This window comes from Lampetra fluviatilis, chromosome 13 (assembly GCF_964198595.1).
Source record: "Lampetra fluviatilis chromosome 13, kcLamFluv1.1, whole genome shotgun sequence".
Classification (NCBI taxonomy): domain Eukaryota; kingdom Metazoa; phylum Chordata; class Hyperoartia; order Petromyzontiformes; family Petromyzontidae; genus Lampetra; species Lampetra fluviatilis.
This window is the reverse complement of record NC_136287.1, coordinates 8,989,594-9,016,523: the sequence shown is the minus strand read 5'-3', so window position 1 is coordinate 9,016,523 and position 26,930 is coordinate 8,989,594. Positions and strand designations below refer to the sequence as shown.

At 44.4% G+C, this 26,930-nt stretch overlaps 1 protein-coding gene across 6 annotated transcripts in view; it reads right to left on the bottom strand.

Moving 5' to 3' along the window:
* Positions 1-26,930, bottom strand: part of ADGRV1 (adhesion G protein-coupled receptor V1) — a 103,775-nt gene that overhangs the window by 66,994 nt on the left and 9,851 nt on the right. For 5 of the 6 annotated variants that reach the window (XM_078862268.1, XM_078862265.1, XM_078862264.1 and 2 more), the window contains exons 11-34: positions 26,689-26,865; positions 26,202-26,425; positions 23,290-23,416; positions 22,627-22,818; positions 21,953-22,133; positions 20,837-21,000; positions 20,548-20,671; positions 18,923-19,192; positions 18,356-18,485; positions 17,744-17,961; positions 16,040-17,145; positions 14,776-14,949; positions 13,596-13,776; positions 12,168-12,370; positions 10,880-11,009; positions 10,067-10,159; positions 8,782-8,918; positions 8,033-8,636; positions 6,872-7,087; positions 6,060-6,275; positions 5,378-5,622; positions 4,467-4,648; positions 2,415-3,232; positions 1,757-1,966 (exon numbers count right to left, since the gene is read on the bottom strand). In XM_078862268.1, the coding sequence (XP_078718394.1) occupies positions 1,757-1,966; positions 2,415-3,232; positions 4,467-4,648; positions 5,378-5,622; positions 6,060-6,275; positions 6,872-7,087; positions 8,033-8,636; positions 8,782-8,918; positions 10,067-10,159; positions 10,880-11,009; positions 12,168-12,370; positions 13,596-13,776; positions 14,776-14,949; positions 16,040-17,145; positions 17,744-17,961; positions 18,356-18,485; positions 18,923-19,192; positions 20,548-20,671; positions 20,837-21,000; positions 21,953-22,133; positions 22,627-22,818; positions 23,290-23,416; positions 26,202-26,425; positions 26,689-26,865 (6,322 nt within the window). The remainder of the gene's footprint in view (positions 1-1,756; positions 1,967-2,414; positions 3,233-4,466; positions 4,649-5,377; positions 5,623-6,059; positions 6,276-6,871; positions 7,088-8,032; positions 8,637-8,781; positions 8,919-10,066; positions 10,160-10,879; positions 11,010-12,167; positions 12,371-13,595; positions 13,777-14,775; positions 14,950-16,039; positions 17,146-17,743; positions 17,962-18,355; positions 18,486-18,922; positions 19,193-20,547; positions 20,672-20,836; positions 21,001-21,952; positions 22,134-22,626; positions 22,819-23,289; positions 23,417-26,201; positions 26,426-26,688; positions 26,866-26,930) is intronic. The other variant, XM_078862266.1, reaches the window with a different exon arrangement.

The following is a 26,930-nucleotide window of genomic DNA, read 5'->3' as shown; positions in this document are numbered from 1 at the left end:
CCCCACTATGGGTGCCATTGGTCTTCTAGTTACCTGGCCAGGTTTATTATGCATGTGTGGCAGTCATGATTTTATCTGTCTCATCAACCAACACACAAGTATTAAGGTTTATAGCGATATTCATTGCTGTCCAGTCGAACCAAATGGAATATATGCATGAAGTGACTATGCTGAATTTTGACCCAATGAGGGTGCTCTTGCTGTAACGAATAGTTTAAAATTGCCATGCAGGAAGCGCCTTTCATTGTCCTGCGATTAAATATGCTGTTTATTATTGTATAAGGATGTGTCGCTCAGTCAGCTGCATTCCCTTTTCTACAGACACGTGGGAACAAGTTAATGGAAAAAAATATCGGTGGAGAACATAGCCATGGGTGGCTATAGTGACGAGATGTTAACTATCTCGCCTGGTATACAGGAGGTCGCGGGTTCGAGCCCAGCCCTGACACCTGTATATTTGAAGTTTTCAAACTCTCCCTGCGGTCGTGTGGCCGGGTCTTCCGGTTTTTGCCTCCACATTTAGAACCGTGCTTTTAGAGTATTTGGCTGCTATAAATTTCCACAATGATAAGCCACTTCGTTGAGCTATCATTTGTGGCCAGGTCGTTTCAGAAAAAAAGAGCTAGAAATCTGAGTGAACCTTACGTCGTAAAAATTAACCCGTAACAACAAAGTTTTTCACTATAAATCCTTTATATGCGTGGCATCAGTTTTATTTTATTATTCATTTCTGTTTTTCTTGAGTAAGAGTTTCATTTTATCACATTGGTGTTTTAAATTAAATATGAAAAAAAAAATTTTCCTAAAAAGTGGAAAATTTTGGAATTTTTTTTCACGAAAATAAATTGTCATGCACAACGAGTCTGTGTGCAAAATGTCAGCTCGATTGAATCACGGGAAATGGGTTAAAAAACGACCGAAAGATTTGCACGGTCGTAAGCATGCAAGCAAGCAAGCAAGTGAACTTAATATAAAGGATTTAAAAATACAAATAATTCAAATTGTATTTTAGTAGCCGAATGACCCAAAAAAACTGCTGAGAGGCCCTCCTGCCCGGCCCATCCTCCTCCCTCTTCCCCTATGTTCTGAAGCACATGCAACCTCTTCTGCCTACATTGCCATTCAGGCCACCGAGTAATTATGAGTATAATGGGGTTTTTTTATCAGCCCAAGCAGATATTGTTAGAAGGCGTGGACCCATGTATGTAACCACAAATCACGTGACCAAAGAGTAATTCCTCGGCAACACGGCTTGCATGAACTCATTTCTTTTTCGGTCACATCTAAACGTGTCAAATGTCAGCTGAAAGGACTTGGGAGGCGCCCCGATTAATAAAAACGTTAAAGCAGTGCCATGTGCACGTTTTGCAAAGGGAGAGACAAGCAGAAATGGAGCATAGAAGAAGAACAAGAGGGAGAATTGACGAGGAAATTCGCAAGTCACGTTCAGGGTAAATAAATGTAAACCATCATGCAAACTCCGGTCACCCTCGCAGCAGCTTTTGGCTAGCCATCGAAGAAAGACGATCACCGAATCGTGCACTTTCAGATGCACTTTTGCAGCCATCCGGAACGCTCTTCCTACTGATATAAGGAAGCCACTGCAGCTATGCACTTTAAAAATTTAGATTGAAAACCCATTTCTTTAGAACAGCTTTTTGTGTTTACGTTTGTTGTCCTTCCGCCACACCTCCGATTAGCACGGTCGCCAACGCACGACGCGAAAGAGATTCAACATGCACACATTGGTACAAACCTTCATCGCCAATGAAAGCCCTCGAGGCCACGTGGAAGCCAACCATGCCAGCCACATTGTCGTTGGCCAGTATAACCACAGTGGCCGCTCCTTCCCCTGGCTTAATGCGACCGCCGCCTTGCACGGCCGTCAGTGCCAGCAGAACGGTCTCATTCACCTCGCCAAAGTGGTCATCGACCACCCGCAGCTCGATGATTTTCTCCGTTTCGCCTGACGTGGCAAGGAACAAGGGATGTTTTTTTTTATAATGCAGCCTCATTTTAAATGTATGCATTTGCTCATTGCATAAGGAATGTCACGATTTCTTTCTCCAAATGAATCAATGTAGCCCGCTGCTAATGATAATAAACTGTGCACTTTATTAAGCTCGGCGAATATAATGTTGAAACCCACGCGAATTATTGAAGCAGTTAACACTGAACACTGAACAGAGCATAACACCAAATAGCTACCACCAGCACTATGCTCTCATATTGTGCACAGTTACTTTTTTTTTAATAAATAAAAATAGGAAAACAAACTGATTAATTAAAGTGGTTTAAAAGATGTTTCACTTATAAACTAAACGAGCGTCAATTGGGTAAAATACATACATTTAAAAGGATGTTTAACAATGTGGGTAAAAGCATGACTGCAATAAATAAATATATCCACACACCTTCTTGAAAGAGAAGCATGTCATCATCAGCAAAGAAATCTACATTCCTCAGAGCTGTTCCCCCTTCGACAGCCCACGTCACATTGACATCACCGATGCTTCCTCCCTCTCGCTTCACGGCGATCTGCACAAATGACTGTGGACTCTCCTCGACGATTATCTCACGAGCATCCTGACCTGCTTGAGGTCCGGCGCTGCGTAGGATGAATGCCCCGTGTGGGTCATCGTTCTGTCTTATGATGACTCTGCAAGAGCTATCTCTGCCAACGTTTGGAAGGATCGTGTCGTCAGCGCTGGCGTCCGCAAGTTCGACGCCTGAAATTGACAGGCCAAACGCCTCGTCCATCTCCGGAACGTCATCTCCAAACAGAACGATAGGAATGTGGACAAACTCAACCCCTGGAGGCATGACAAAGCTTGACCAGGTCAACCCCTCGTAATCACTGCCGGACAAGGCCATTCTCCTCATAAGCACTTCCGACGTATACGTCTTCTTGGATCGTATTACGAATCCCGTTGAGTCGTTGAACGTCTCGCTCAAAGTTGGCATCCAATAACACTCGGCAGCAGAAGGCGTGGCTCTGTATTGAAAGGCCAGACAAGCCTGCTCTTGTAGACACGAGGCCGCACAAAACTGCAAAACCTCGGTCTCGTTGTTTGCGTGAAGGGGCAAGGGCACAGCAATTCGAGCAGTCGCACTCGCATTCACAGCTTCTTCAAAGAAATCCATGACGGTAGCGCCACTATCTTGCGCCAATTCCAATATGCCGATTTCGTAGGTTCGGACATAAATACGCAGTTTTCCAAAAAGGCCACCACTGGAAAATGACACCACACAAAGGAACGAATATTACATCGCTATAGTGTGCACATCCAAAAATGGTTGAGGTGTAAATCAATATTGTAACTTCTCTGACGAGCACAAAACTATACTCAACAGATCTCGTCATTACCTCAGTATTCTGTTTCTTAGTTCCGAGCAATCAGCATAACGATGATTAATCAGGGCTTTGGCAATTGTTTGCTTGGATGCTTTGACTGTGTACAAAAAAGTACAGTATTGTATATGGCAATAAAGTGTATGTGCACCGCATAATGTTTACACGTAAACAAATCTTCTAACAGTCAAAAATAGGGGCTCTCCGATTCCAATTCTCAAGCTTATTTACAATGCAAGCTTAAACGTCAAGTAACTGAAACTGAAAACAGAGAAAATGGTAAATGTGGGGCGATTGCTTCCAGGGAGAAGTGAGGACTGCAGTTTTAGAAATTAGTGTCTCAAGGCCTTTACCTCCAAATCTTCATTATTTAAAAAATTTGCTCAGCACAAGCCCAAAGGGCAAAATTCTAAATGGTCAGCAACAAACATAATTGTTAAAGTTGTCATAGAACAAATGTTATACATTTTTTGAATCGAGCCAGATTCTAAGAACTCGAGAAAAGACACAGTGGGAGGGAATTTCAAAATCCAACCGTGCAAGGAAAGAAATATAAAGATAATTGTTTTGACCTGCAGTGTGGTGGCTGAACACAGTATGGATGAGACTAGTCAGTCCGATAGACTAGAGTCCTCAATATGGATGGAGGAATCAATGAGTGCAGTTCATGGGAGCAGTGACCTCCCAAGACACCAATGGGTGCAGTTAAACCGCTTCTGCTGTGACCAGGGAGTGAGGTGCTGCTTCCGAGCATCGATGGGGTGTGCCACGTGACAGCCCACTACTGTGTGAATGCGGGGAGCAGGAGACCATGGTGCATCATCGTCTATGAATGTGCAGTGCCTCCGGGTGTGCCGGGCAGACTGGTTGCTCTGCACGTGCTGGAGGAGAAGGCTGCAAAGTGGCTCTGTGGCTCTGTGAACTAACGTCGACTCAAAGAACATTTAATTATTTATCCATTTATACATTTTGTAAATGTATCTGGTGTTTTGACTCTGGAAGTTCGCGTGAAATAGCACTCGCTAAATAAATAAAATGGGAGCAATAGCCACGGTAGTCATGATAAAAGAGTGACAAGGGGGCGACTGACTGACCTGGCAACATTTCTACTTACATCCTGTGCAGGGTGATGTTAACAGTGTCTTTGTCGGACTGAGGCTCATGAACGACGTATTCTGGCCAGAGGAACTCCACAGTGCCATGGGGGTTGTCGTTGGCTGCCACGATGACCTGTGCCAGTGCCGGCCACCCAACCACACCACGGTTGGAGGCGTTCAACAGTTCCACCAGAAAGACCTGCAGATCAAATGCATCGCATGGACGAAAGAAGACTTTACTTCGAATTGCCACCAGAACCGGCCCTAGACCTTTGGGGGCCCTAAGCAAAATTTGGTTGGAGGCCCCTTTGATGTATGATTTTTTTCACCCATTAGCTAGCAGTGACTCTAGGGGGCCCTCTACTGGCCAAAGGGCCCTTTGCAATTGCAAGGGTCGCTTAGTGGCTGGGCCGGCTCTGATTGCCACAGATATATTTTGAGCGCTGATGTGTGCATTGTATTGTTGAACTCATTTCGCACCGTACATAACCAATTGTGCTAATTGTACGAAGCCAACCTTCATAGGAAAAAAAAGTGCTTCATTAATTAGTGCTTCATTCAGCCTTCATTAACCAAAACAACACTGCACAGTTGCAGCCATCTTGCCAATACATTGCTGGATGGGGGTCTTTTCGCGCCATGCAAGCTGTGGGGGTGAGTTCACATACTCCACCACGCTGGTCAGTGCAGGTAGGCGAAGGCAGGGAGCATAGTGCAGTGCAACATCTGACATTTCTGCACTGACCTCTGCAGGCAACGTGGCTCCTCAATTGGCAACCTGTAAGACCTGTGTTACGCACGGTTGTCGAAATGAGCGTTTTGCTACGTATTTTAATTCATGCCCCTCTTAGGCAATATTAACTCTTTTACAATAACAACAAAAAACCTCCTCGAAACCCAAGCAGCTTCACGAATTCCCAGCTCTCACCTCCTGTAATTCGGGGACGTCATCGGCGAGGACGTCTATCCGGATTGCGCGCTCCGTGTCTCCTGGCAGGAAAAGAACGTCGCCGGACGACCGCAGCAAGTCGTCGAAAGCCTCGACGCCCCCCAGCGTGGCCCTCCACGCGAGCGACACGCTTCCCACGGAACCGCCGGCTCGGAGGACAGCGAGGCTCACCGGCCGCGTGCCGAGCACCGGCTCCTCCACCAGCGCGAGCACGTCCTGCAGCACTGTAGTGAGCGTCGAACCGAAAGCGCGCGGCGATTTCACAGCACCGTTATATACGCGCTGCGGTCCACATTTTCTGTTCAATTGCCTGAGGATTTACGTGGAGGAAGAGTGTGGTACGCACTGCAGGACCTTTAAGTATTTCCTGCATTGAAATTGAGCACTTGGTAATAAGGAGTGACGAACGAACAAAAATTACAGAGTACAAACATTTAAGTTTGCTGAATTAGAATAATATCCATTTTCGTGTTTACGAGCTAAATCCCTTGCAATGTGTTTGTATGCGTTCTATAAAGTAAAATGGCATTGCATTGGCGGTGGTGTTACCATTATAGGACAACACCAGCCGGCGTGAAACAAGAAATTGCAGGGCCACACCTTCATCTTTTTTTTTCATCTTATACATACTACGAGTTTGCACAGAAGGAAACGCACTTACCGAAGTAGCCAAAGGGATCGTCTGACGGCTCAATGGTCACGATAGCAGAGGACACAGCCCCGAGCCGGGCCCCACCCGTTATCTCATCGATCAGCTGGACGGTGAAGGTCTCCTCCAGCTCGGGGCTGATGTCACTGATTATGTAGACCGGGACTGCCTTATAGGTCTCGCCCTCGTGGAAAAGAACGTCAGAGGAACCCACAGTGAAGTCTTCCCCTGCAGTTTGGCGGACGGGGCACAAGGGTGGCAGCTCACGTTGACACATCTACCGCCGGTCTACTTACAGAAACGGTCCGCTCAGAGCCGGCCCAGCCACTAAGCGACCCTTGCAATTGCAAAAGGCCCCGTGGCCAGCAGAGGGCCCCCTAGAGTCACTGCTAGCTAGCGGGTGAAAAAAATCATACATCAAAGGGGCCTCCAACCAAATTTTGCTTAAGGCCCCCAAAGGTCTAGGGCCGGTTCTGGGTCCGCTGCATCCGTAACGTTTGTATACCTGTGCTGTATTTATGCCGGCACGTGGTCGATTGGTCCATTTGGAATGAATGCACGGGACTTAGCGTCTGTCCACCCAGCAGTATAAATGGGGACACCACAGCTTGGCGATGAGTAAGTCACGTGTGGTGGGGTTAAAGCGTTGGTACTCCAACCTATTTCAAGAGGTCTGGCCAGCGTGCAAGAGTAGGCAAAATACCCGAAAAAGGGCTCCTCTAGAGCTCCCTCTACTGGAGGTCCTTGCGACAATAGTGGCATGGGCATGCAATTACAGAGCCACACCTTTACGATTGCCTTCAGCCTTGTGTCATTGTCCTTACCTATGCGTGCAGTGAACGGTATCGTCTTAAACTTGACTGTGACATCTCCAAACAGACCCCCTGTCCTGGTCACATTGATGAAGGAGCCGGACAAATCTTCAGACACGAGCACCTTGGCAGCGGAGAGCTGAAGCACTCCGTTGGCATCGTCATTGGCAGCGATGACGATTCGAGCCACGGTGTCTGCCAATGGCCCAAGCCGTGGAGGATCCACGACTGTGAAACGTAGAGCACACACCGATAGCTTAGAGGGCCCATGCCATGGTGCACACCGGCCCCGTGGCATTGCGGGCAGGGAGGGAGGAGGTCGCAACTATGGGGGTGGGGGGGGGGGGTATGCAGCAGCGTATGCGATGCATAGGGGCCCACTCGACCACAAGGGGACCCCAAATGAATAGGTGAAAAATAAAAAAATGTTCCGAAAAATTATTCACGTTTTTTTTATTGATTAAAAAAAATACCTGCAGTCTGCCATGGACCAAGCCCGATTAACGCATCTGGCTATCATAGCAATAGAATATAACAATTGTGAGCATTGTACCTTTACATATTTGATTAACACTTCCACTGTGAGACTGTCTTCCTCAACCCGATACACGGTGGAACTAAAATAATATATATAGTTATAGCCTACATATAATTGTATACGGGTTAAAAACATCCGTTGGTATTCCAGTAAAAGTGAGTCGGGAGAAATAAGTGAGGTCCATAGTCGTATCGTTGCGTCCCTGGCAGGGGGGGAGGGTAATAATGCATTTATTACCAGATAATTAAGTGATAGATGTCGCAGTCTCTCCTGTATGTACGTGTTGAACTTATTTCGCAACGTACGTAGCCAACCCGTACACATGGGGTGTGAGGGCTTCATCAGAATGCATGATAGACAAGAGCAGATAATATCGCTAATTCTGGTTTGTGGTCAACATTTGTTCCAAGGTTGTCTAACATTGACTGTGCAATGCCCCTTCACTGAGTTTCTGTATGCCACCCTTTAAACAATATCACACTGCAGGGTTTATTCCCACTCCGTTTTACTGGTACTGCAGAGTTTGTGGTTACTAGCTTTGAAATCGATTTTAAAGAGGTAAAACAATCATTATTTTTTAAATAACAATTCAGTTATTAGTAGTGTGTCAGAACTTGCAGGAACATTATCGTTACCTTTGACGTCTCCCTTTAAAAGGCTCACGTTCAACAACCTCACAAGCAACGTTTCAGCCCTTTCTGGCTCATCATCGTTCACAATAGGTACGGAGAGAAAAGCCTCGCTCTGGTTTTCTTTAAAAATAACACTTCCAACCGTTGCAAGGTAATCTCTTTGCTCATTTGCCAGCAAGGTGTGTGGAAGCATTTGGGACAAATACTCGTCGTCTTCAACGGTAGAGAATGCCACTAATACCTCGCCAGTAAGGCCTTGCGTTCGAACAATCGTAAGAGTTGCATTTCCCGATTCCTCCTGCACTATAGCCGAGTGGCTGCTCGTTGCGAAAATGAATACGCCATACGGGTCATCGTTAGGAAAGACGGTTAACGTAGACGTGGCATCGGTTCCCAGTCGGCCGGCTGAAACATTCGCGAGAGTTATCGTGAAAGTCTCCTCCATCTCTGCAAATGCATCGTCTGCAATCCAAAGCGACACGTTTCCCACCATTTGACCAACATCGAATTCAACTTTGCCCGTCTGGGTCACAAGGTCGTGGTCAAAATCGGTATCCACCTTCCAGTAAATGGTCACTCTGCCAAGATTTCCACAAGACCGAATGACCTGCAACAGATAAAATGAAACAATTGAAAAGTATATTTACGCAGACATTTTCGTAATAACTTTCAATATTCGGTACTTAATTAGATATTTTTTTGGAAAGGAAAAGAAAGTTCTCTTTCCATGAGTAAAGAATGCTTGTACTTACGTGAAGTGTGACGAGGCTTTGTTCAGCATTTTCATTACCAAAGACGGACAATGATTCTGGTGCAAAGTTAAACACTCCGTAAGCATTGTCAGAGGCATCGATGATAACCTCTATGCTCGAGCCCCTGTCAAGATCAGCTGAACACAGATAGACGGACACATACACAACACACATTACTTCAGGTGAGAATCACATTATTTTAATTGTGAATTAGTAGTTAGTACATTTTATTCACTTCAGACTGCTATGTTAACTGCAACAACAAAAAATGTACCCATTTTTATATTTATTAAAAAAACATATCAGACTTTCACAAGTAAATATATAACATCAGCAAACTCTCTCAAGTCTGTAAGCAACCAAATAAAACGTTTATAAGTGAAGTCACTGGCTTACAAACAGTTTTCATGCAATTCTATAATAAGCACAAGTGAGCGGTGACACTTTGGTTAGTGCACTTCAAGTGAACCCAGTGGCCTGAGTTTGATTGCCAGCCCTGGATAATATTACTGTTTAATGTATGTGCGTTGAACTTCTTTCGCACCGTACGTAGCCAACTGAGCTAATCGGAGGTGCAGGGGAAGGACAACAAACTAAACACAAAAAGCGATTATAAAGAAATTAGTTTTCAATCGAGATTTAAAAGTGCGTTGCTCCAGTGGCTTCCTAATATCGGAAGGAAGAGCATTCCAGACGGCCGCAGAAGCGCATCTGAAAGAGCGCGATGCAGTGACTTTTTTTGTCCAATGGACAGCCAAAAGCCGCTGTGAGGATTTACCAGAGTCCACATGATGGTTTACGATCCTTGACGAGATCAGCAAGGTATGATGCTTCATTTGTGGCAAGCACTTTGTGTGTAATGAGTGCGACCTTGTAACGTATTCGTTCGGAAACCAGAAGCCAAAGCAGTGTGGCGAGCACTGGATGGACATGGTCGGATCTGAACTAGTCCTGCCACCCTCGCTACCCCTTGACCAGCTTGAACCATTGAGTTGTAGCGTGTTCAAAAAATACCCGTGAACGACCTCGTGTGGGCACGTCTTCTTCATCCAGCAGTGGAATTACAAAGGGCTGAAGCTTATTGATGTCTGATTTTATAATAAGCTTTCAAGTCATAAGCGGGCATTTTTTGTTTGTTTTTAATTGCACAGTACGGCAGCAATGTTAGGGACACATTCACGTCTGCAAATATACGCGACATACATTTCAAAAGCTACCGATGTTCCTTTGGATTGTTCAAAGTGCAGTGACAACCATGGTCATCGTGTAAAAGGTATTTCCTCACCCCAAGAATAGGAATTGTTAAAGACGAACAAACTCGAGTCGGAGTCTCCATCTCCACTGCCACTGACAGCCAGATCAAGAAGATCTTCCGTGTCTGCAAGAAAGTTTGCACAAGCACTGATGACAAATATAAATGCACATGCAAGCTGGGGCATGACTCACGCAGAGCGATCCATCAAGAGTTGGGGGAGCTGAAACATATGTTCGTGCCCCCAGCCCCCATATTGGCAAACATCTGCAGAGAAAATATATGGGTATTTTCAAGAGCGATTTATCACTGCACTGAAAGTAACCCCCCCCCCGGTGCAGTTTAGATATGGTTGTCTCTCCATCCATAAAGGTTTAATGGGAATACGTCACGCACATTCTCACGTGGCTGAAATTTCAAAGTGTTCATTGTCAGGATCTGCAAGCTATTCCGCTGCAGTTAAGAAAAAAAGTGTATTTTAAGATTAGATAAGCCTGCTTTGAAAGTATGTATCACATACCCGTATTCATTATTGCATGACTAAAGTTATATACTTGGCTCCTTACACATGTCATCATTAAGCACTGCATTTTATCAGTAAATATTTCATCTTTATAGCCAAATGAACATGCTACCATGACCGTACGCATTACAATTCCTGTTCCAGACCAATAAACCATAAGTAGATAATGAATTACACATTTGCCTTTGAACCGACTCAAAATGTAATCACCACGCGAAAAGCTTCCCACGTTGTGTTAACATTGTCCTTGTACTCGAGTCAACAAACAAAAAGCAGATGGGAAAGCAGTGGCTCGGTGGGAACGCTCCGTCGCCACGACTCACCTCCCGTGGTGTGAGTGAAGAGCTGCACCAGAAAGGACTTTGGCAGCTCAGGGATTGAATTATCTCTGACCTCCACGCTGATGTTCTTGTATCTCTCTCCTTCGCGGAAATGCAGGCTACCGGAAGTCATCTGCACACGCGCGGCAAAGGCACTTTTTATGCTGCTGTGCCGGTGCAACAACGTCAATGCATCTTCTTGGTTCTTTCGGTAAAGTCACGTAGAAGGGAAGTAATATTATTTTATTACTTCCCTTCTACGTGACTTTACCGAAAGAACCAAGAAGGTGAATCCCTGCAGTCACGAAAGCTTTAAATCAAAACGTCAATGCAGCGTCACCGATAAATGTGTGCGAGTGCAAACGTTGATTATACATTGCGAACATGATCAGAATTAAGGTCTCACATCACGGATTGGTGCTCATCTTTTGTTTGTAACCCCGAGCCAGTAGTGGGAACTCAATATTCCAATAGCAGCAACAAAACTATTCACAGGGCTACCAATTTTGTTGCAGTAAATGTAAGGAGTCTAGCCGTTAGCATGCTGCGCTACAAATCCAGTGACCCGAGTTTGATTCCCGCTCGCAGCCAACCCCAGTGATAATTATATTATTTGAGCTGGTCCTCGGCCTCCCCTAGGTCGACTCAGCCTCAAACGAGTACCTGATGCGGTGTCTAAACATTGCCGCTGGGGAGACAAAGGCGGCCAGGCATGGTCTTGGCCACCCACCCCCTCGTGTGCCGTGCTGGTCTTCATAGGTGCTCGCTAACAGCACTTGCCCCAACAGACTGTTGAAGGCTATACAAGGGATCTTTTTCTTTATCTCACCATTATGCAAACTAATGTGTTATATAAAACAACACTGCAGCAACAATTATCTTTATCGAGGAACACTGCAGTGAGGCTGAAGACTTTTTTTGAGCAGGGTCCTGCAATGGGATTCTTGGCCAATGAGTGAGACATGTGGGAGAAAACTGGAGTACTCGTGGGGGGGGGAGATAAACCTTACACATGGGGTAAAATCAATAAAAAGCTCCACACCGATGAAGTAAAAAAAAACTATTTCTCGACTGCCATCTCCTTCCCACCAATAATCCCCAGCCAGTCTCCTATTGTAGTGCAGTCCTGACCAGGTTCAAACCTGCTTCGCTTCAACGATGCAACAGGATTGGGTGCATTCAGGGTGATTTCAGTGCAGGCAACGTGAACGTGACAGAGCCTTGCCACTGTCAATTACAGACATTAAGAGAAGCTGTTCTGTCGCGTTTCATTGACGACGCCTCCCTTCACCTGAAAGTCACGGGGGCTGGTGGCTGTAAGTGGCACGGTGCGATAACCAGCGACAATATCCCCCAGGGAGCCCTGGGTCCGCACGACCAGCAGCTGGACACGGCCCACCTCCTCCTGAACGGTCACAACTGGCGCGGACTTCACGGGCTTGATCACGGGGTCGTGGTCACTCGGAGCAGACTCCAGAGAGAACTGGAGCAGACCTACAGGAATGCAGAACGAATGCATGGTCATACGTTCTAAATTAAACTAAATTGTTTTATTCATTTATTTATGAGAAGCGACCTGGCCATGAATGACAGCTTAACGAAGTGGCTTATCACGTGGACATGTATAGCAGCCAAATACTATAAGCGCAATCTAGATTTTAAGTTTTCGTGACTGCAGGGATCCATACTCTTTGGTTCTTTCGGTAAAGTCACGTAGGTATAAAATCAAATACATTTTTATTTTATTTCATGTTTTTAATTTATTTTATTTTATATCTACGTGACTTTACCGAAAGAACCAAAGAGTACTATAAGTGCACTTTTCTAAATGTGCGTTTAAAGCATCGGCGTGAAGATCGGACCGACGACCTGTATACCAGTCGAGGTAGTCAACATCTCGCCACTGTGGTGTCCACTGCCCTTTTCTGCCATTAAATCTTCATTCTCTTAACTCGTTCTGCCATTGTCTCATAGAAAACAATTGTAACGTTTCAAGCGCTAAGATCACAGATAGGTGCACACACTGTTGCATATGGTTACCTAAAGCGGTGCTATGTTGATGTTGATGTCAAGAGCTGTGTGATTAAACAGGGTGATCTAATTATGGATACCGCACTCAGATAAAATGGGGGAATTATAGAGAACAACATTTCACTTTATAACTTCTACACGTCTCACATCAATCTCATTACACTTATTACTTGTTTTAACACACTCCTCGGTAATATATGGATCCATTGCTTGCACAATATTAAATCGCCTGCTGATAAGAAAATGCAGAGGTTCGTTAGATACCAGTAGAGGTTCTGTTAATGCATTATCCTGTATAATTTGTCGTCAAGTGCATTCCTTTTCAGCAACGTTATTGAATAACTATCACAATTCAAATGTATAACGGTTCATTAAAATGCGCAGGAAACAAAACATGAACGTTGATTCGGCAAACAGCTTCAATCCACATCGACAAGTAAATGTGCACGCTGTAGAGTATTGTCATCCCTTGAGCGAGAATCACACGGGCACCACTATTGAAAAGTTAACGTCGGTCATCCGATGGCTGGGTCTGTTTCCGGCCATACGAATGTGGAATTTCCACCGCTGGCTCAGGGTCTGCCGACTGAATTGAGTCCTGTGTGCCCCAAATGCTTGCATGCAGTATGGGGACACAGCTGATTTGACTTGAGAAGAGTACTTGCGGCCAGCACCGCGACTGGCGTACCGTGTGGGTGATCACTGGCTTGGATTGCCACCAGCGCCCTGTCCTTGCTGCGATCGACGCTCGCCCCGCTGCTCGGACTTCTGCCTGCCTTCCCGTCTGCAGAGAGCGCCGCCACCAGCGCCACCTCAAAGTGTTCCATCAGCTCCGGTCGATCGTCATCGAGCACTTCCAAGGTCATCTCCTGCCGGAGTACGTGTAACGATACGAGCGCATTTAATAACAATTATCTAGCTATCTGCTTGAGTAGACACATTCAGTTGCTTGTATTATACTTTCTTGTTAAACGTGGAAAAGGGAATTTTCCAGTTGACAAGAGGGTCATTTAAGCCCGGTCTATTGCTCTGTGTGGCACATTAGGAATGGACCACTCTTTAAATTATTTCCACGTGCAGCAAGGGAGAAAAGTGTGGTTTTGTAAAAGTCCTTATGTGCTGTGTAGTACATCAATGCACATGTGTACACCAGCATGCGATAACTGAGTTGGGCCTGTGGGTGGCTGGCAGGGTTATTGATTAACCGGACTTGTACACCAGTCACGTGGTTAATGGCGACTCGGTTGAGGATTGCTGTAAAAGTCCTTATGTGCTGTGCAGTACATCAATGCACATGTGTACACCAGCATGCGATAACTGAGTTGGGCCTGTGGGTGGCTGGCAGGGTTATTGATTAACCGGACTTGTACACCAGTCACGTGGTTAATGGCGACTCGGTTGAGGATTGCTGTAAAAGTCCTTATGTGCTGTGCAGTACATCAATGCACATGTGTACACCAGCATGCGATAACTGAGTTGGGCCTGTGGGTGGCTGGCAGGGTTATTGATTAACCGGACTTGTACACCAGTCACGTGGTTAATGGCGACTCGGTTGAGGATTGCTTTGTGTGACACACGTGCTGTTGCATTTTACAGATTGACCACAATAAATGTGTTCGCCCTCGATTTGGAGCACCTGCCCACGTCCTTCAGTGCGAGTGTGCAACATCTGTCCTGATAAAGGAAATGGAGAAGTACCAAGAGACCACGATCTTCAAAGCTTGAATAACCATCTGCCAACATATGTACCCACACAATCTAATGCGCTTCTCTCCATACGACGGTGCTTACAAAAAATTTTGTTTACGAATCGTCTATTTTATGATTTCATTTGTAAACCGTTCTTGGTTATTACGTCAAATGCTCACCTTAAACGTCTGCATCGGTTTAAATGTGATGGCTCCCTCGTGCACGTCAAAGTCATTTTCCATATCGGTGCGTTGTGAGTCTGTCTGTGTGACGATGAAGTTGACTTGAACGAAATCCAGGTCTCCCCGCGTCCGCTCCACAATGCACGATAGCTTTGAGCCCTCACTACAAACCTGAGTAACACACAAGAAACAGTGAAGAAATTAGAGCAGTGATTCTTCACCTTCACCGCAGCCTGCACCCCTTGGATTCTCAGAAAGGGCATCTCGTATTCCCAGGGGGTGGGTGCATGCACCCCAGGTTAAGAACCACTGAATATGAGCAATAAGATCATTTTATCCGGGTTCTCCAGTTTTTCCCTCCACATTTAGAAATTTACGTTTATAATATTTAGCTCCTATAATTTTCCACATAATCCATTTCATTTGTAGCCAACTCGCTTCTGAAAAAATTGCTACGTAGCTCAATGGGCCTTACCTGGAAAAAAAAAAGTTTAAAATAGATTACCAAAGCTCATCATACCACTTCATGTAAGTTTTTTTGAAAACAGAAACGCTTGCAACTATTCCTTTGAAAATCAGTTACGCACTTTAAGGGTTAACAAACCTGGTAAAATAAAAAAAAACTATATATATAGTTTAATTTATTTAACTGCTAAATAATAACAATCTGGCACCAACACGTCCTATGGACAAGCTTGTCTAATATCACAATCCTTAATGCCACTGCATCGCATGAGTGGACCTGAAGGTCCGTGAAAACTTCGTCCCACACCACCCAGGCACGTTTCACACGAGGAGCAATACCGCGGTGTGTCCACTGGGCGGCGCGCCACTCACTTATTTCGTCAAGATTTGATTTTTAACTTAAGGTCAAAGGTCACAGATAATTGCGAACACAGTAGCATAGATCCCTGGTTCCTCCTAATCAAAGATAAGCCCCCTTACTCAATCGTATGATGACAAACCACTTTGTTTGAAATATAAGGATGTGAAGTTAATAAGTAAACAACTACATGCATAACAGTATTGTTTTTAACCAATACGAATGTATTTTCAACGCAACATTTACTACATATATCCAAAATAGGTGACCCTTGTGTTTAAAGTGACTAACGAATGAAAATTGAATGAGCATGTACGTTGGCGTGGAAACGTACTGTTGCCGGGTTGTTTGGGTGTTTTTGTTTGTTCCCCCTGAATATTTCCAATGGCGAAGGGGGGCATTTATTTAATTCCATCGCGCGTCAGAGCCGTTGCTTACCTCCGGAATGCACGGCCCAGCAAAACCGAAGAGGCCGTTGGCAAAGTCGCTCTTCTCAATGACGATTTTGGCTTCGCTCCCAACAGGAGCCACCCTGGCCCCGCCTCTGACGTCGAAGAGCCTCAGGGTGTAGATCTCCTCACCCTCGGCGTGGTTGTCGTTGAGGGCCTCGACGATGAAGGATTTGTTACCCTCGCCTTCCCAATACTCCAGGTACCCCGACACTGGGCTCAGGTCGTACTTGGCCGGCAAAGAATGCACCTCGTGGGTTTCGGACGGCGAGAGTTTCCGGCCGTAGATGCGCAAGTCTTGCATGAGGCCCGTGTACGGCTCGTAGCCGCCAATCGCTGCGCCGACCACCAGCACGCCGGGGCCATCCGCGGTGGTGCCATTCGCCAAGTTGCTGCTGCCCCCTCGTTTGAGAGTGCCGTCTAAATAAAAGTCGCATGCGCCCGCCTCGAAACCCACAATGAGGTGGTGCCACTCTCCGTCTTCCACTTGTTTGTTGAAAACCGCGGTCTCATTTCGGGTGACGTCCCCGTGCCAGTAGCTGAACTGAATAGAAGAAGCGTCCATGCCTGTCGTGATTTTGAGGCTGTAGTAAAACAGTGAACTGTTGACATGTTTGGCCACAATGTATCCTTTGGTGTTTGGATCTGGAATGAGCCACACAGATATTGTGAAGCTTGCGTTGGTGATGACGGGCTGGTGACTAGGCGGGACGATTCCAAATGCATAATCGTCGCCAGAAAAGTATAAGGCATCAGTGCCTGTATGGGGCCTCCTCGCCTCGGGCCTGAGCTGAACCTCGCTTGGAAATGTTGCCAGCAGGATCAGGTCCTTGGAGGTGGGAAACGTCTCCGCAGCAGACTTAGACAAAACCTCCCACGCCACCCTCACGTCTCCGTGCAAGCCTTGCCTCCTCATTACAGTGAAACTGGCGACGTTTGTGACATCGTCAGGGGATAGCAGGTCTTCTGAAATTTCTTGGTAAAGACTCTCTGAGGCGATTGAGAAAATCCCTCGTGGGTCGTCATTTTCGGGGATTGTAACATTAATTAAGATGCCAGACCTTGCCAAGTGTCCACCAGGCCCTGGGAAGCCACCTTAATGCGAAATAAAAATTAACTATTACAATAACATACTCCATGTGCATTTACAGAATAATACTTTCCAATATATGAATTGCAAGGTCTTTTTTATATACAGGATATCCTTTTCCACAACTTACAATGAAAAAATGCAATTATATATTGTGTTACATTTCAAAACAATACAAACTTAAGAACCAAACTAAACAATTGTAACTAATTTATTTATATCTAATGTTCAACATTTAAAAATGACACCTATTTTAAGATGAAGCCCATGTAAGCAGAACTTAATTCTGTGTCTTGAGTTTGTATACAATATTTGCTCAATTGTATTGAACAGGGCCCCATGGTTTAGAGGGAGTGTTGTTGCCAATAACATGTCCTCACCCAGAATCATTTGTTTAACTAGCTTGACTGGTGGTGAGACCCATCCAGAGTTTGCTTGTTTAATCAAATGCTACCAGATAACGTTGGTCTGGAGACTCGAATGTTAGCAAATCAAAATTGATGGGACTAAAACATCTGTTTTACGAATGTGCAGCCATGAACCGGGCTTCCGCTGACACTATTTCGGCTCAATGCTTTGAACGCAGAAACGAGCATCCATTACTTGAGACAGAGGTGAGTTTTAAGGTGTAGGTCTCGTCAAACTCGGGGATGTTGTCCACGTTAGCGGCGAGCACCACGGAGTGATCCCTCTGGCCAGCGAGAAACACCACAGTCCCTCTGCTGTCTCTGAACTCCTCTCCAACAAGCGGCGTTGCGTTGCCATTGAACAGCTGCCAGGAGACAGCCACCAGCCCAAACAACCCACGTTCCCTGATGATACTGCAAAGACATTTCAGATGCGACGTATGTTATTGCTGTGCAGGAATATCAGAAATGCCGAACAGTGCACATGCATAATTGGATAGGATATGATACCTTTAATTGTAAGGAGAGGCACTTTAAAACAATGCTGCATACATCTAGAGGAACTTCCCTGATGATACTGCAAAGACATTTCAGATGCGACGTATTTTATTGCTGTGCAGGAATATCAGACATGCCGAACAGTGCACATGCATAATTGGATAGGATATGATACCTTTAATTGTAAGGAGAGGCACCTTAAAACAATGCTGCATACATCTAGAGGGACCCACTAGAGCCCCCCCCCGCCCCTCCAGTAGAACCTCATCCACCAGCAGTGGTACAAAAAAAAAGTTGTAAGGTTACACACCTTAAAATTGCTGTGCTGCCTTCCTCAATGTTGATCTCGTGTGGTTCGTTAAAAGAAAACAATCCATTAGGATCATCGTTGGCTTCAATTATGAGCGTGGCTGTTGATGACCCATGAAGAACAACATCGCCTGGAGGTAGTTTGAGAGGAGAAAGTCACGTGTGATATATCCAACATAAATCACTACATCAGCAAATAAGAAATACGTTGACAAGTGACTTCATTAATGTACGTGAAAGAGAGTAATAAAATAAAGGAGGTTGCGATGTAGTTTATATGCATTTCATCATCACGATCCATAGGCAGACAGCCTGTAGTTGTCCACCACACATTTCGTCATTTGTTTCCACTTTCCTCTGTCTTGTGCCAATAGGCTCAGGAAGTGCACGTCCTTCTTTTAAGTCATCAAACCATTCTCCGTAAGGGCTCCCTCACCTTCCGGTTCCATGCATTTTCATGCACGACATAAAATGCCCCTGTTGTTGTCCATTCTACATATGGCACCCGCACGTTTACAAAAGACGATTTAATTACGAACAGCGACACTCTCTTTTACGTCCACGGTACCTGCCGGGTCGAAGAGGACAACGAAGAACGATTCCTCAATCTCCGGGAGCGCGTCGTCGACGGTCGAAATGTAAATCGAGGCTTCCGTCTGCCCTTGAGCAAAGTGCAGCACGTCTTGCCCTTCGGCCACTGGGACAAAATCGCCATCCTCGGCGCTCGCCAGCCCAGGCTGGGTCCTGAACCTGACGGTGGCCGCGCTCTCCCTGGAGCCGTCGCGCCGCACGGCAATAACCGCCACGGAGCCCTCGGACACCCGCAGGTCTGCGGGTTCTGTGAGTGCATGCAAGCAGTGCGATTGAAACACGTCACTTGAGAAGGTGCGCCTCTTCACGTTGGACTTAGACGTACCAATAACGTGATGTAATTGGGGTATAGTGCTCTCATGGACAACGCTGTGGTTTTCAGTTGATGAAAACTATATGTTGATGTGGGTATGTTAGCTCAATGTATGTATTTTAACTTATGTTGCACAGTACGTAGCCAACTGTGCTCATCGGAGGTGCGGGGGAAGGACAACAAGCTAAACACAAGAACAGTTTCCGTATAAAGTTGATAGGGTCAAAGCATCTGTCCATTTGTCTGTAGCTAGCGGTGACGATAAATCCCGTGCCAATGATCCAATAAAAATGAGATGCTTCTATACACCTGTGTTGCTGTTAGAGGCTTACTCTGTTTCAAAACTGGCCAAATTGATCAATGTTGGTCAAAACTCAGAAGTAGATTAAGCCTTTTCGGCCACGGTGATGATGTCGCAAGCCATATGTGCCTCATTAGATCATTGCATGTGAATGTATATCATCGCTAACTCAATAATTACGAAGCCAAATTTGTCCTGGAAAGTAGAATAACATCCGTGCACACACACGTGTGCTTTTTAAGAATTGTTTGTCGCGAAGTGCTCCTTTTGTATTTTTGTTAAAAACAAATGTGTATAGTTAATCGGACAATTAGCGGGTTATTTACCATTTAAACATGTTGCCCAATATTGTGGTGTCCAATATTTAACTGAATAGGTGGCACAACTGCAGCTATGTTTTCAAATATTGTACCAGATTATATTGATCACCATGCAAGTTTATCAAATACCAATACATTAAAACTCTAACATTATACTTGTAGTCCATTCATGTGTGGGGGTCTCTTAATTGATCAAACAACAAACTAACCTCATGCTGCACTTTAGTGTGTTTTTCATGTATACACAATTTACACTGCAATTTACACAAAACCTGTACTATCATTTCGCACCTCTGATTAGGCATGGTTGGCTACGTATGATGCGAAAGAAGTTCAACATACACACTTACAAAACTTATGCTAACAGTAAAGTTGCTCACTGGGAATCCACATAGCAATCATTACCCCCTACCGTGAAAAGTAAGCAGAACTCTTCTGAAAAAGAGTTACGTGACTTAATGAGGCTACTTTCCTGGGTAAACAGGCATGTTTAATAACGCCAAGTTGCAGTGAATGAAAGGTGGCATGGCTGCCGAGAATAATCAATGGCAGGCGCGGTGTTGTTTATTGGAGGTTGGAGCCCTTTGCAAAGGTAATGAGTGGGACTCCATCCTCCTTGCAATCAATGCTTTCATTACGCTTGGTCTGCAACGCAGTGTACACACAACCTTTAAAATATATTGGACCGTCATTGCTGGCGATAGTCAGAATGGCAACTGCTGGGCTCCCAATGGAGGCTCCTCCGGTGGTGTCACTTAACGTGATCGTAAAGTTCTCATAATCTTCTGGTATCTGGAATGCAATAAAGCAACACGCCTTTTTATGACTATGGCAATGTCTACGCAAGCAAATAAAACAATTAAACAAATTTGCATGCAGTTTTTTTGTTATGTTCAAGCAGCTAAGGCAGAGTAAAGTTAACATCGTTCAATGCATACGATTGCCTCATGACATCACCTCGTCTGGCAGGGACTGCACAGTGATGTTCTGCTCTGCCTCTTGGTCACCGAAGAGCAGAGTCCCTTTGACTGGAGAGATATCCCGTGTGCCCCCAGGAGTGATTACCCACGAGACAGAAGCGGCACCAAACCTGCCTCTGTGCCTCTCCACAGAGAACTGAGCTGTGTGGCAACAAGATAGTGAGGACAGAGGAAAAGGACATCATCAACATCACCATGATCAGCAGCCATGGTCAATCCACTCCCCAAAACCTCCGATCAGCACTGTTGGCTTAGTACAGTGCGAAAAAAGTTCAACATATTTTTTTCGATTTGAAGCTTTCGTGACTGCAGGGATTCATCTTCTTGGTTCTTTCGGTAAAGCAACGTAGTAGGGAAATAATAAAATAATAAAAATTATACATAATAAAATAATTCTCACGACGTTTCGGCCACAACACAAGCAGCCGTCCTCAGGTGAAGAACAGGCCTATCGGAAAGACAGCGTCTGAATGCTGTCTTTCCGACAGACCTGTTCTTCACCTGAGGACGGCTGCTTGCGTTGTGGCCGAAACGTCGTGAGAATTATTTTATTACGTTTAATTTTTATTATTTTATTATTTCCCTTCTACGTGACTTTACCGAAAGAACCAAAAAGAAGTTCAACATACACAAGACGCCAGCATTTTTGCGAGGTTTCAGATCAAGTGTCTTCAATTGATTAATGCATTCGAAAGCAATGACGATGGTGACAATTATGATAACGAGGATCACTAACAGATTACAAATGTTATCGCACTTAAAGGGGAACGTCATGTCGCATGCCATAGCATTTACAAACCTCTCACCACACACGCTGTCAATGCAGTTAGCAAATGGAAATTGTTGCTATGACATCGTAAGAGATGAGTGTCCCTCCAGCATGGACTCGTCTGATGCCCTACTATGCCTGCTATTTCCCATGATGCTAACCCACTACAGTACTCAGAGAAGGGACGCTGTATTGTATTACACGTGCAACTGAACACCATTGATGAATAAAACAGCACACTAGCAAATACCGACGAAAGCAAATGTAACGGTTTTAACGTAATGCATCGGGGGCGTGCCGGTCGCCATTTTGATGAGGCTATACCTGTGTGGTTGTTCTGCCCGTTGCTCTCAAGGACTCGCTGCTGGAGGTGGGAGCTCCGGATGACGAACACACCGTGGGGGTCATCGTTCTTCAGCACTGTGATGTTCAACGAATCCTTGTCTCCCACCTTACACGCACTTCCATTTAAACTGCTCAGCTGCAGCAAATATGTTTCATCTAGCTGTTCGTAAAAAATGTAAATGTAAAATATATTAAAACAATGCACGCCCCCCCCACCACCACAAAATAATGCTGTAATTGTGTCTATAGCACAATGTTTGATTACTTTCCTGAGTTGCTTTCAAACTACCCTCTCACGGGTCTCAATCCGGTCACGTGTTCTATGCCAATCAGCCATTCATCACAATCACGTAATTAAATGTAAATGGTAGAGGTATGGTTATAGTAAACATCTTGGCTTGATTGTTGGCCCGAAGAATGGTGCTTGAGAAACATCTGTTTTTTGTAGTTAACATCTCGTCACCACAGTGCCCCTCAATAGCGCATCGATCAAAATCCCGAGAAAGATTCTGCTGAAAATAGACACTGAGTGACCTGGGTAAATAATAGTAACACAAATGTTATTGATCTTTTGAAGATATGTATGCATATATAAACCATAGGAACAAATATATAGTTTTCATAAGAGCAGCATCTGCTCCAGGATTTCACACCTCGGGGATGTCGTCTGCTTGCGGGACCAGGGAAAGCTCCTTCTCTGTGTCGCCTGGAGAAAAATCTAAAATTCCATTGCTGCCCATGAACTGGAGGCTGCCCTCTGGTACCACGTGGTACCGCAGTAGGCAGGGCAGCAGGCTGCCTCCATGCCGGACAACACGCACAGCAACAATACTGGATGGGCTCTCCTGGGGGTAGATAAATGTTACAATCATTAATATTACGTAAATATAAGTATTGTGTGATTACAAACATACAGATAGAAGCTGAAAGGGCATTTATTTCTTGAACCATTTTTAGTTTTGAATTTTAACAAAAATCATTATTTGTCATTCCACTCTTCGATAAAGGCCTTGCCGTGGTGGGTTGCTGACGGGGTTGTTTCACATTACTCCACCACGCTGGAACCGGCTCAGTACCAGTTCAGATATCCTTTGCCACAGATGTTAGCCACAGCTGGGAATTCAACTCAGGTTGCCAGGTTCAGAGCATAGCGTGCTGACTGTGACACTCCACCCCTTCTGTAATAGCATTGCTTAAAGGAGAAACCAATGCAACTAGCGTTGAAGAAATGTATCATCAGCAATGCTGTAATGGGTCCCTCTTCCAACAAACGTACACCAACAATGTCTGTAAAGTGCAATGACTCGTGACATTACCTTAACAAAGACATGTCCTTGAGTGAATGGAGAGATCTCAAATGTTCCTCCCGGATCATCATTCTGCAGAATGACTATTTCTCGACTGGTAAAACCGGACTTAAGTATCTGGTTGTCTGGTTCTGCTCTGTGACAAAGAATGAGTCAAAAAGTGTTAGTATTTAACACGAAACATTCAACACTATTTAATATCGAGGGTTCAAAGACTGACCATACTACTTTGAATCAAAATTTGACACGTCTCTATTCATTGTGTTGAGCACTGCGTGCAGTCTTTGATCACCGCTCCTCCTCCCTCCCGATACGTTTCCATTCATTGGCTACCACAGCCTGATAAGCTCTCCCCCCCCCCTCTCCACCTCCCTTCAACTTGCTTATAAGGGATTACATCTTGAATCATTGCTTCACTTGATGCAGCTAATTCGGCTGTGACGGTCCCACCTGATGACGGAGACTTGTGTTGCCTCCGAAACGTCGTGAATTTTATTTTGTTTTGTTTTATTTTACTTTCATTAATTTTAATGTTTTTACCTACGTGACTTTACCGAAAAAACCTGAGAATAATTTGAATCAAAGTTCCTATGATTACTGTTGTTACATTGTATTTCATAGCTTTATTTTGGTGATTTCGAAAACATGTGGTTAAGCCATGTTTCTTGCGGAAGTGCGGAGTTGGCCTGATAACTTTAATCTAAATTGTCTTATGGTTGTCATTATTTGACTTGCATCACACTGAGATTTTTGCACGCAGCGTTGTAATACGATTTTTTTTTCTGGAAGATTTGCTGGTTTATCCAGGATGTTTCTGTTGCGCGTCGTCGCTTTAAGATGTTCTCTGTTCATATTTTGTTTGTTGCGGTTGCTCACAGGGCTATACCTAATAAATGGAATTTGAAATGAAACTTGAACTACGATGATTGTCTGTAATTTGTGTATAAGTAAATACGTTTTAAGTTGGGAAACTTTGTTTAGGAGACATAAACATGGGGTAAACATTTATTTAAGAGGTCCTTAGTGTTAAAAGTAAAGCAAACAAATCAAAACACGCATTAATACAACAAAGTAATACATTAAATTTGTCACATTTCATGCAATAGCACAGCAATCACTAGATTAATTGTATAGCTGTCACAGACCTCATTTTCCATGGTGGTACAAAAAGCACAAATATGTTCTTGTACCACTGCTAAGTTTTTTTTGCTTTTGTTTCTCAAAGTTATTCCCATTTCTCACGTATTGTGCATGAACCATAGTGAAGTTCGTGTCAACTAAAAGGCCATTTAACACAGAACCATAGTGTGGAACAATATCCCTTTGCATGGCCACCATGCATGGCAGGAGGAGAAATGGGTAGGGTTGGGGTGTGACATGCAATTCTGCACGCATGCGGCTGTGTACAAATTGCTATAGCAATAATGATTCGTCACTTTGGCAAGCCATATGCTTTTTGCTTTTGCGCGGCATGAGGGCTGGAACTTGAAAATGATCACATACGAACTTGCAGTATAATATACACAGCAAATACTTTCATAACGCTTCGCATGATGAAAAAAAACAAAGCGAATATTTTTTTTGTTTCCTTGGCACAAGGGTACAATTTAATGTCAGCGCGTATGCATTATGTTACGGAATGCTAATTATGGCTTGTGATCAATATGCATCAAAAGGATAGCCTGGCAGGATGGCTGGAAGATGAACATTGCAGGGAATCTGGGGCATTGGGGGATGCCAGTTTTGTTATAAATGCACAGCATTGGGCCAGACCTGCTGTTATCTTGAATAAGGAACTGACAGATCCCAGCAGGGTCCCAGCTAAAAGGGTAAAGGGCCATCTGGAGAGAGCAAAATGCATTTATACATTTATTTATTGTAGTAAAGACTACAGAGCGCAATTTTTACCCATCTGAAAATACAGTTATCAGACACTTTATACACATTTTGCTGCTCTCCATAACATGGGATTTGCTAAACAATTTTACAAGCGACGATGTCCAACATTTATTTTATGCTGCATGGCAGTGCATGCAGCATTACACAAATGACACAACAAAGGCTCCACTGAAGGCTCACAATTAAAAAAGGACATCTAAATGTGCAACAAAACACAAGTTTACAGCGAGTTGTCGAAAACTATAAAGCCACTTCATCGCAGTCTTGCCACACTGAATAACGAGGAGGAATTTACCACTTACCCGTAATAGACTAAAAACCTCTCTGTCTCTACCCTGAAAAAAGAAAGAGAGCGGCATGCAGCGTGTGAAGAGGAAAGATGTGGTATGGGTATGGCTTAGATCCTGGCCTGGAAAGCAAATTCAAGGGGGGTGGGATTACGGGGTGCTCCTTGGGCATGGCTGTGGGAACAGGTCTCCTGAATTCTGAGGCCAGCTGGAAACCACAGATGCCAAGCCACAGCCGCTATTCACTCTCAATAGGCACACTTAGCCAGTGACAAGTCAAAGGAGTGGGCCTGGCGAAACGAACTCAAAAAGCTGCTTACAAATGTCCCTTTTCAATGCCTCCCTTCCTCCCTCTTCCGTTTTTTGTATTCTTCCATTTACGGGACTTGCTTGTAGCGACAGGGAATTTTGAACTAATTAAAATAGGCTCATTTAAATTCTGTGCCTCTTTTCAGAATAATAAAAAGGTTCATAGCAATTAAAATAAAAAAAAATTGTAAAAAAATTTCAATAGCCATTTTCTTGTTTGTAAACATTTTAGCATCGTCTGTATGTGTTTACAAATACTAAATTTCGAATTGGGATTTTAAATAGAAAGAACACTGATGTTATACAACAATCATGGATAATTATTATGGGGAAAATATAATATAATTAAACTATAATATGCAAACAATTTACGTAGCATGGATAATGTTCATCAATGTTTCTTATTGCATATACAATACCACTGACCTGTTCAGGGTTAAGCGGACAATCTCATCCATTTCTGGCATGTCGTCAGGCCAGATGGTCAGGTTTATGGCCGATGTGCCTTGGCCACTCGCGAATGTCACCGAACCCTCAAAGGGGCCGATGTCAGAGAGTGAAACATACTGCTGACTTGGTCCAACTGGGGTTAAACTCCAGAAGACAGCTGCATGCTCATCAGAGCCTTCCCTCTGCAAAGGGATGGTTATCTGGGACAGGGAAAATGTTACATTTGCATCTCACCAAATTCCAATCGCATACAACTTCATAAAAAAAACATTATATAAGTGCAATAATGAGGGCCGTATTGGTAGGTGTAGTCAAATGTATTGGCAGTCCAGTATTTAAACGCAGAACATAATTTATGATTCCTAACAAATATGGGTCAAAATATCATGCATATGTTTGCTTGGTTATTTGAAAATGCTTATAATTCTTTCAATTCACGTTCAATAAAGTAACTTAATTTCACCTGCACTGGTGCACCATCCTCTGGCTCTGAGACAAACAAAGTCTGGTTGGTGTTCAGCCCGATCTCCTCATTGGCAACATGTAGAGGAATAGGCAGAAAAACACTCCGGTAGTTTCCAATTCGCGGACTCAGTGGTGGTACCAATGGTACCACATCAGCTAACTCTGCTTTCTCAAGCTGTAAAACAAAGAATACATAGTTTTAATTTGGATTTGTGTGCACTCCACAGCTGGTAGATGTTT